Below are 11,225 nucleotides of genomic sequence, written 5' to 3' on the forward strand. Positions count from 1 at the left end.
TGACCATCCCCCCTGGGGGGTGATTTCTCGCTTTCTGTCTCTATGTCTCTCTCTGTCTGTCTGGCGAGCGCATGCGCCCTACAGTGAAAATCTCTCTCTCAAAAAAAAAAACTTAATGAGATATAAGAAAAAACACAGAGCAGTTTCCAGGAAATGAGAAAATTATTCTAGCCCATAAAAGAAGAATTCCATAAAGAGATAAACACCTCAAAAAAGAATCAAACAGAACTTCTTTAGATGAAGAATACAATAAAAGAAATTAATATCTTCCTAGGAAGAAGTGACAGCAGATTGGAACAAGCAGACAAAAGAATTTCTGACTTTGAAGACAAAGTCTCCAACATAAACCAAGCCACTTAGAATAATGAAAGTAAACATTTATGATAATTTACAGTAAATTATAGGCACCATGAAATCCTCAAATAGCTGTATATTGAGTATTTCAGAAAGTGAAGTCACCACTAAAGCATTGGAAAATCCCCTTGATAAAATTCTACATGAAAACTTTCCAAATATAGAGAAATATGGAGAGATTCAGACCCATGAAATAATAATAATAATAATAATAAGAAAAAAAACCTAAATAGAATGAACATAAATAGATGCTCCCCCGACACATCATAGATGGACTGGTAAAAATGAAAGACAAAGACTATATTCTAAAAATGGGAAGAAAGAAATGTCAAGTTACTTATTAATATTCTTCCATTAGGCTAACAGTGACCTCTCAATTGAAACAGTGCAGGAAAGGAAAAATGAGAAGACATATTTAAGATATTAAAAGAAAAAGTGTTTCAACCAAGAATACTATATTTATCATGACTATCCCTCAAATAAGATGAACAAATAAAAGCATTCTCAGATAAACAAAGACTGAAAGAATACATCAATACTAGACCAGTTCTACAAGAAAAACTGATGGGAGTATCATATCAGGAAAACTAATGAGAGACGAACAGAAATTAGAGAATAAAAAAAGAAGAATTTGTCTATCAAAACGACAAGGATAAATCTGCACATATTGATAATAATGTAGAATGTTAATGGATTAAATTCACCTATTAAAACACAGACTGACTAAATGAATAAAAAGAAATCTATCTATATGCTTTTTTTTTTTTTTTTGGAGAGATTTTCACTGTAGGGCGCGTGCGCTCGCCAGACAGACAGAGAGAGACATAGAGACAGAAAGCGAGAAATCACCCCCCAGGGGGGATGGTCACGCCGCAATCCCTTCTCCTCCATTCTCCTCTCGGGATCTTGGGCACGCACGCACACGCGCCCGGCGTGAGTTTTAAGCCACCGGGTCCACCAGTTCTACAAGAAAAACTGAAGGGAGTATCATATCAGGAAAACTAAAGAGAGACAAACAGAAATTAGAGAACAAAAAAGAATCAAGAATTTGTCTATCAAAATGACAAGGATAAATCTGCACATATTGATAATAATAAAGAATGTTAATGGATTAAATTCACCTATTAAAACACAGACTGACTAAATGAATAAAAAGAAATCTATCTATATGCTTTTTAATAGAAACATACCTTACGGATAAAGACATAAATAGACTAAATGTTAGGGGGTTGAAAAAAGATATTCCATGCAATTGGAAACCACGAAAAGGCTGGAATCAAGATACTGATATACAAAAAATAGATTTTAAGATGAAAAAAGTAAGACACAATTGGACTGTTGAGAAATGTACACATGTTGGAATATTGACTTTGCCAGCTAAGTACCATATGATTGAATGTATAAAAGAAATTGAAATAAAAAAAGAAAAAAATATAAAAATAAATAATAAAAAGATACTATGAAAGATACGTTACTTGGTGAACAAGTACTAAAAATATAAGATACAATAAAGATATTATAGGTAGCACTTCTTGGTGAACAAGAAGAGTGCTAAAAGAACTTGTCCAACAAGAAGATATAATATTTTAAAATGTCTACACACCCAACACTGGAGTATCCATGTATGTGAAAGAGAGACTGTCAGACAGCAGAGAAGAAATATATTGCAGTACAGTAATCATTGGGGATCTCAATATCTCACTGTCTCCTCTGGACAAATCATCTACAAAAAAGAAATTAAAAGTGATACAAGATCTAAATGATACCATAAATGAAATGAACTTGACAGACATTTACAGATTATTTCACCAAATGACCAAAAATATATATTTTCTTCACTGCATATGGAACATTTTTAAAGATCAACCACATGAGAGGGCACAAAAGAAACCTTACAAATTCAAATGTATATACACTCTATCCAAGATATCTATAGAACTTTCCACCCTACATCCACAACATATACATTTTTCTCACCCCGACATGGAACCTTTTCAAAGATAGATCATATATTAGGACACAAATCAAGCCTTTACAGATTCAAAGGCATAGAAACTGTACCCAGCATCTTCTCTGACCATGATGGAATTAAACTCAAGATTAATTTCAAGAAACAACCCCGAAAACACACGAACACATGGAAACTGAACAACCTACTTCTGAATGACTTCTTCACTACTGAAGAAATTAAGGCTGAAATAAACAAATTTATGGAAACAAATGATAATGAGGACACAAGTGTCCAGAACCTATGGGACACAGCAAAAGCAGTCATAAGAGGGAAATTCATAGCAATTAGTGCACATAAGAAAAGGATGGAAAGATGGCAAGTAGATAACTTATCATCATGCCTCAGAGAACTGGAAAAACAACAACAAACGAACCCCCAAAATGCCAGGCGAAAAGAAATAATAAAGGTTCGAGCAGAAATAAATGAAATAGAAAATAAACGAACCATACAGAAAATAAATGAAAGCAAAAGCTGGTTCTTTGAAAAGATTAACAAGATCGACACACCATTGTCTAGACTGATCAAGAAGAAGAAAGAAAGAAACCAGATTAATCAAATATGTGATGAAACAGGCAATATTACCACGGACATAGCAGAAATACATAATATCATTAGAGGATACTATGAGCGACTTTACGCCAACAAACAAGATAATCTGGAGGAGATGGACAAATTCCTGGATGCATATAATCTACCAAGATTGGATCAGGAAGACATAGAGAATCTGAATAGACCTATAACAAGCCAGGAGATTGAATCAGTAATTAATAATCTCCCAACAAAGAAAAGCCCAGGCCCAGATGGCTTCACTTGTGAATTTTACAAAACTTTCAAGGAAGAACTAATGTCTATTCTCTTCAAACTACCTTGAAAGATTCAAAAGGAAGGAACTGTTCCAAATTCATTCTATAAAGCTTCTATTATCCTGATCCCCAAACCAGACAAGTACATAACCAAAAAAAAAAAAAAAAAATTCAGGCAAAAATTCTCAACAAGATACTAACACATTACATTCAACAAGAGATTAAAAAGATTATACACCATGAACAAGTAGTATTTATTTCAGAGTTGCGAGGATGGTTCAACATATGCAAAGCAATCAACATAATACATCACATCAACAAAAGGAAACATAAAAATCATATGAATATATCAATTGATACAGAAAAAACATCTGATAAAATACTACATTCTTTCATTATTAAGACTCTTATCAAAACTAGCATAGAAGGAAAATTTCTCAATGCAATAAAAGTCATCTATGACAATCCCATAGCTACCCTCATACTGAATGGGGAAAAGCTGAGATCTTTTCCACTAAAAAACTGAAACAAGACAAGCCAGACCACTTCCTCTACTGTTTTTCAATATAGTGCTGGAAGTTCTTGACAATGAAATTAGAGAAGAGTCAAATAAAAGGCATCAAAATCAGAAAAGAAGTGAAATTACCTCTGTTTGCAGAGTATATGATTCTGTACTTAGAAAATCCAAAACAATAACAATAACAACAAGAAAACAACAACAACCAAAAACTCTTCAAAGTGATAAATGAGTACTGCAAAGTGGTAACAAAATTAACATACAAAATTCTCTAAGATTTTTATACTCCAACAATGGACAAACTTAGATAGGTTTGATGAAATGAATCCCATCTATAATAGTCACAAAATCAGTAAGATATCAAGTAATAAACCTGGCCAAAGAAGCCAAAGCCCTCTACATGGAAAACTATGAAATATTTTTAAATGAAATTTAAAATGATACAAAAAACTGGGAAAACAGCCTATGATCCAGGATTGGAAGAATTAATATAATGAGGATATCAATTCTACACAAATTAATCTACAAATTCAATGCAATTCTGATCCTAGAGACATTCCTCAGAAATAAAAAAAGCACATTAAAGCAATTCGTCTAAAATCAAAAAAGGCCTCATATTACCAGGAAATACATTGCAAAGGGAATAATATAGGAACCATCTCACTTACTGACCTCAAAACACATTACAAATCTGTGATAAACAAACCAGCATGGTATTGGCATAAAAACAGGCAGGTAGACCAATGGAACAGAATTGAGAAACCCAAAATAAACCCTAAGACATACAATCAACTGAATCTTGACAAAGGGCACAAGACAATCCAGTGGGAAAAAGAAAATCTCTTCAGCAAATGGTGCTGGGAGTAAACCCGCATGGTATTGGCATGAAAACAGGCAGGTAGACCAATGGAACAGAATTGAGAAACCCAAAATAAACCCTAAGACATACAATCAACTGAATCTTGACAAAGGGCACAAGACAATCCAGTGGGAAAAAGAAAATCTCTTCAGCAAATGGTGCTGGGAGAACTTGATTTCCTTTTCAGAATAAACCTGGCCTCTTATCTCTCACCAGTAACAATCAACTAAAAATGGATTGAGCACCTAAGCATAAGTCCTCAAACTATAAAAATACTGATGCAAAACAGAGAAAACTCTTGGAAACTCTGAATAAGGCAAGAACTTCTTAAAGAAGACCATCAAAGCATATGCAAGAGTCCTAAAATTAGACTAGTAGGACTACATTAGACTAAAAAACTTTTGCACAGCGAAAGTAACAATAATTAGAGGTGACAGACAATTCTCAGAGTGTGAGAATATATTTGCAAACTATACCTCAAATAAGAGACTGATAACCAGTATACAGGCAACTCAAGCAGCTTACCTGCAAAAAAATAATCAATGTAATTAAAGGATGGGAAAAATGAGCTGAACAGATAACTCTCCAAGGAAAACATACAAATGGCCAAAAAGCATATGAAAACATGCCCAACATCTCTTATCATAACAAAAATTCAAATCAAAACCACAATGAGATACCACTTAACTCATCAGAATGTTGACTAGAATTTGAAAAATAAAGAATGATAAATGCCAACAAGGTTGTGTTGGAAAGAGAACTAACCTACATTGTTAAATTAATTTAGTTCTTCCACTGTGGAGAATGATACGGAGATTCCTCAGAACCCTATAACTAGAACTACGATATGACCCAGAAATTCAGCTCTTAGGCATTAACCCAAAGGATGGGAAAGCCATTAGGGAAAAAAACACTGGCACATGTTTATTATGGCATTATTTACAATTTTTAGGACATGGAATCAACCCGAATGTCCAAAAAAGTAGATTAAAAACAAGTGACATATGTACTCTATGGAATACTCAGTCATAAAAACAATGACACTGTGTCATTTGATACAAAGTGGAAGGATATGAAAGACTTAATGCTAAGCGAAGCAAGTCAGGCTATGAAAGATTGTATGTCCCCGCTCAATAGCAGAAACTGAAAGATTGAAAGGTATAATAGCAGAGGGAACAACTGTAGATATTAGAGATAGTAAGGATAGGGGTAATCGGGATGGGTATGGGGGAAGGGAGGGAGGAGAATAGGGAAAAAATACATTTTACACAAAAATGAAAATTTATTGCTGAAGATAATGTATATGATCATGTCTTTGTTTTGACCATTTGTGCTGGGGACAAACCGTATTGTATATTTAAAAGATGTATAGTGTTGGGACCAGCAGATGACATAATGGCTATGACACTGGACTCTCATGTATCCGACAGCAGTTCAAGTCCCAGACTTGGTGACTTAAACTCACACCAGACACGTGTATGTGCATGCCAAAGATCCTAAGAGGAGAACAGAGGAGATGGGATTGTGGGGTGGCCATCTCCCGTGTGTGTGTGTGATATGCACCCTATAGCAAAAAGCTCTCAAAAAATAGATGTTTACTGATAAATGTAAAATTTAATATATGTATACATATATTATTATAATTATAATATATTATTATATACACATATACACACACAGACATATATATATATACACACACACTTAATTTCTTAACAGAGGATCTTCGGTGACAATTGAAGTTCTAATCTGCAAATCTTTCCTTGTGGTAGTTTTTCTGAATGCTAACACTCACCTATACAGAGTATTAATGAAAACAAACTCTGCTCTAGTTTTGACTGAAGCGAAATCATTCACATATATTAAAATACATACATAATTTTTCAGAACATAATTTTTACAATCTAATGCCACCTATGTTTACCAATAATGTCTTTTGAATGCTGCTTCTTTTAATTTCCCTGGAAAGAATCTTTCAGGTGGAGAGGTTTTTTGATAGTAAATGAAAGTGCTTTTAAAAATCTACCTGCATGGATGTGAGGAAGGGCCAAGGAAGCTTGCAAGGTGTGTCTAATATGACTGAGACATAGCCAACTTGGAGGATCTCAAGAGCCGGAATGTTCTTTCATGTTTGTTCCCAATGAATATCAGATTCAAAGGTATTTTATCTAATTGTTGTCCTCTGACTGCTTCTGATAATGTCCTCTTCTTAGTGGAGTAGATCCTTATGCTGTGTACATTTACTAGAAGGAAGAAATCATTGAATTTTTGGCAATGTTCCCAGCAGTAGGTGTTGGCCATGGACAAGAATCTGGGCAGAGCCTCAAGATTCCACTGCTCATATTGTTCCTATACTATGCAGCGTGAATAATCTCATGACCCCCAGAATTCCTTGTGATCTGTTTATAATCCTCAATGGGTATGTAAATCCAGCTCCTATAGTATTTTTGTTCTGATGTGAGAATTGCATTAGGAGAGACTCAAACATCATTCCACAAAATTCATATCTAATTACCTGTGGCATTTTGTAGAGGTCCAAAAGGGTCCCAATTTGAGCTGAAAATGTTGGAATATTTCCTGCAATGATAGCTACAGATTGGTTCTGGATCTGGCAGTTGTAGTTAGGCAAAGATTGATTCCCTCCAGAGAGCAAAAACAGGGCATTCTCTAAGGTCCTTAGGTGGCCGGGAAGTGCATTGTAGAGATTATAACCGAAGGAAAGGTTGGGAAGCAAATGGAGATTCTTATTGATCTCCTCAATGGCAAAGAGAAATGCCAATACATGTTGGTAGTTCCTCCAGAGCAACCTAAACAAGGGAAACAGCATTATGAAAGGTGGTCCAGTCATGAGATTCACAGTAAACACTCAACCAAGTCAAAGGGCACAAAAAGCTACACTTTGTCTGCCATTCAGATATTTTCCTGCACTGTTATATGAAACGGGTGTGAATGAGGGTCCTGAGGCTTTGAAAAATTTTGAAGTGGCTTTTTCCCTCCATTTAAATAAATTTTGTTCAAATAACGAAAGAGATTTGAAGGACATTGTGAGTGGGATAAGGTCTCATTTAGCTGGATGATGATGCAGTCACCTGAATAGAGTAGGTTTTAAGGGAGGATCCTTAATGTACAGAAAATATAAATCTATAAAACTATTGTTTTCTATGGATGTGAATAAGATGTACGAATATCTACTACTATCTGTGCATTTAAAAATATATATAGGTAAATTATAGCTATACATATTTTTAAATTACAAAGCAGTTTAAGGATTTATAAATATAATGCAGAGAAAGTTAACATATATATCATCTCAAGTATTAAACATTTTCTGTGACAAGATCATTAGTAATATTATCTCTTAGCAATATTTAAATATGCAGTACTCAGGTCAGTAGGTGTGGCCTTGTATTAAATTCATTGAATCCCACATGACTGACTCCATGGCTTGAGTTCCAAATCCAGAGGCCTGAAAAACACACCCAGCATTTGTACATCTGTGTCCAAAAACATTACAAGAGGAGAATGGAGGAGAAGGGATTGTGAAATGGCCACTTCCCCTTGGAGATGATTTTTCACTTTTCTTCTCTCTCTGTCTCTGTTCCTCTCTGGCATGTGCACGTGCTCTATTGCCAAAACAAACAAACAAACAAATCACAGTACTCAAATGTTGGCTCTATTCATCATGTTTACATTTACTACATAAACCCCTTTACAATGAGGTGTATCTCAAATGTCATTTTGTTTCTGTGTAAGTCCAGAAATCATGATGTGAGCATTCTTTATTTTCTTTATGCTCTAGAATATTTAATAACACTGGGCTAAGCAGTTTTTGAACCATTTGGCAGAATTAGCCTCTAAAATATATTCATTTCATGCATTTTCAGGTTTTATTTTTGGAGATATTTTGCTATAGGGGGTGTGCCCTTGCCAGAGAGACAGAGAGACAGAAAATGAAAAATCAACCCTTAGGGAGATGGCCATAGCATAATCCCTTCTCCTCCATTCACTTTTCAGGATTTTAGGTATGCACACACATTCACCTTTGAGTTTCAAATCTCCATGTCTAGGACTCGAAACATGGTTGGCCATGTTAGAGTCCAGCAACGTAACTGTTACTGGTTCTTTTAAGTCCCTTTTTCTATACTTTTTCACACTACAATATCAATTCTTAAGAACAAAGTGTGGTTATGATACACTTTCCTTGAGGGGCCAGCAGGTTGCTTAGTGGTTAAGGCATCGGATTCCCATGTGATTGACTGTGGCTTGAGATTTGGACCTGGAGCCTTGAAATTCACAGCAGGGGTGTGTGCATGCATGCCCCAAATCCTGAAAGGAGAATGGAGGAGAAGGGATTATAGCAAGGCCATCTCACCTGGGAGATGATTTCTCACTTTCTCTCTCTCTCTCTCTCTCTCCCTCTCTCCAGTGATCCCATCTGCCCTATAGAAAAAAAAACTAAAAAAATTATATACTTTTTCCTTAAAAATATATCTTCCCTTGGGAACCAGCAGTTAGCGTAATGGCTATGTCGCTGGACTCCCCAGTAGTCGACCGCGGTTCGAGTCCCAGACCTGGTGGCTTAAACTCACGCCGGGCGTGTGTGCATATTGGTTATGGCCATTTTTGTCAATTATTAAAACGTAAATCCCTCTTTGTACTTAATTGTTCTTTATAATTTTTAATTTACACTTAATGTTTTTCCTTTTGAAAGACTAGTAGTGGTGTAGATTCGTGGACTGTTGTACAATGCAACCAGATTCCACATGGCCAACCACGTTTGAGTTCCAGACTCGGTAACTTGACAGATACACTGTGTGTGTGTATTTGTGTGCATGCTCGAAAACCCAAAAGTAATAAGAGATGGTGGGGAAAATATTGCTGCATGACCGTTCTCCATGGGGGACTCACTCCTTTCCATCTCTCTCTTTGTGGAGTGCAGGCATCTTCTTATTCTTACTGTGGACAAAAGTCTGATTGCTTCTTCATATTTTTCCAAAGTCCTCTGAAGAGAGCCTAGGAGGAGTCATACCCACAAACATTAACAGACCATTTTTTCCCCATTTAACAGGATTCTTCCTAAATCCTGTCCCTGGCATATTATCTTTGAGATGTATATTCAACTGATTACAGTATATTATTTTGCTAACCTCTTCCCAAGGCCCAGAAATTCCCTTTTCTTGAGATGTAGATTAAGCATTTCTTTATAAATCTCTTTCCAGGGCACAAATCTTCCCTTCCAATCACCAGCCTAGGAATTGTGGAACCCATCTATAACCTACAAGCCCCCGCTTCTACGTATTCCGCCTTTTTGGTCCAGACCAATGGAAAATCTCTTCACTAAATTTTGTCTGTCAATCTCGAAAACAAATAAAAGGAACTGCTGTACAAGATCACCCCAAGAAAGGCATGTAAGTCTTTTCTCTGGACCTAGGCCACTCATATTTGGCTTAGAAATAAACCACATTATTAATTATTAATTTAAAAAATAATTATTTAACTTTATTTATTATTATCATTATTATTTTTCAGTTTGATCAGAGAGAGAATAGAGAGAGAGAGGAAATGAGAAAGCAAGCCACCAGGTCCGAGACTTGAACTGTGGTCAGGCATGTGGGAGTCCAGCGCCTTTAACCACTATGCCACTTGCCAACCCCCATTATTAATTATTAATTTTTACAGTTGGTTATTTTTCTGCCAACATTTCTGTCTCTCTGTCTCTCACTATCTCTCTAAATGTATATATTGTATATGAATTTTTACAGCTATGTAGAGGACTTATTTGGAATAAATTAAATAGATTCAGTGCAGTATGCTATTGAGAGCTATCTGATGCCTAATTTTGTTTGTTTTATTTGTAATAAACCAAGAGTAAATTAACATTTGTCTTTATTTTAAAATCTTTTTTTATATTTCTTGCTAATTTACCTTAATAACCAGGAATCTTTATTCACCACTGGGGTACTTAATATCAGCTTTAAGTTGACTATATTTTTGCAGTTTGAACTTGTCATTTAAAATTTTTGACAATGCAAAATATCACTCAAATGCTGAAAAAATAATAAGCATTTAAGGTAGAAGTGTAAACTTATTCACCACACATCTCAAAGCACAGGATATAGATTACTTTACCAGTGTTGCTTCGTAAATGTTAAGGCATAAAGTGTACATTACAAAATTTAAACCAGAGAATCTAATGGAACACTCTCTCACCAGAGTTCTAAGTGTTCTATTTAAACTCATAAATAGAGCAATTCAGATACTGTTGTTTTCCAGGAAGACTGACAAATAGATCAATGGAATGGAATATAAAGATAGGAAAGAGAGCCATACAGGTAGTATAGATAAAGATGCAAGACAAAATCAGAGGAGAAAAGGTTTTTGTTTGTTTGTTTGTTTGTTTTTTACAGTTATCTTAAACAAATACTAATTCATATATTTTTAAAAAATCAACTGATGGACCAACACATACTGCAGTCCTTAAGTTCTGTGCTTTGGGTACCAGATTGTACATAGTCAGCCATGGTTTGAGTCCTGGCCCCATGCTTCTTTTAAAACATGCAGTGTGGTGGCACATATACTCAATGGAATATTATTCATCCATAAAAAACAACAAAACCCTGACTTTTGAAAGGAAGTGGATGAATATGGAAGACTTACTGTTGAGTGAAGCAAGCCATGCTA

General features: G+C 35.3%; 1 protein-coding gene across 1 annotated transcript in view; it reads right to left on the minus strand.

The window, feature by feature from the left end:
- The window catches only part of LOC102479843 (vomeronasal type-2 receptor 26), a 27,880-nt gene extending 18,347 nt beyond the window's left edge, over positions 1-9,533 (minus strand). The window contains exons 1-2 of the mRNA XM_006166049.1: positions 9,453-9,533; positions 7,060-7,351 (exon numbers count right to left, since the gene is read on the minus strand). Coding sequence (XP_006166111.1) covers positions 7,060-7,351; positions 9,453-9,487 — 327 coding nt within the window. The 5' untranslated portion in view covers positions 9,488-9,533. The remainder of the gene's footprint in view (positions 1-7,059; positions 7,352-9,452) is intronic.
- Positions 9,534-11,225: the final 1,692 nt, after the last annotated feature.

Source organism: Tupaia chinensis, unplaced genomic scaffold (genome assembly GCF_000334495.1).
Source record: "Tupaia chinensis unplaced genomic scaffold, TupChi_1.0 Scaffold144157_1, whole genome shotgun sequence".
Lineage (NCBI taxonomy): Eukaryota > Metazoa > Chordata > Mammalia > Scandentia > Tupaiidae > Tupaia > Tupaia belangeri.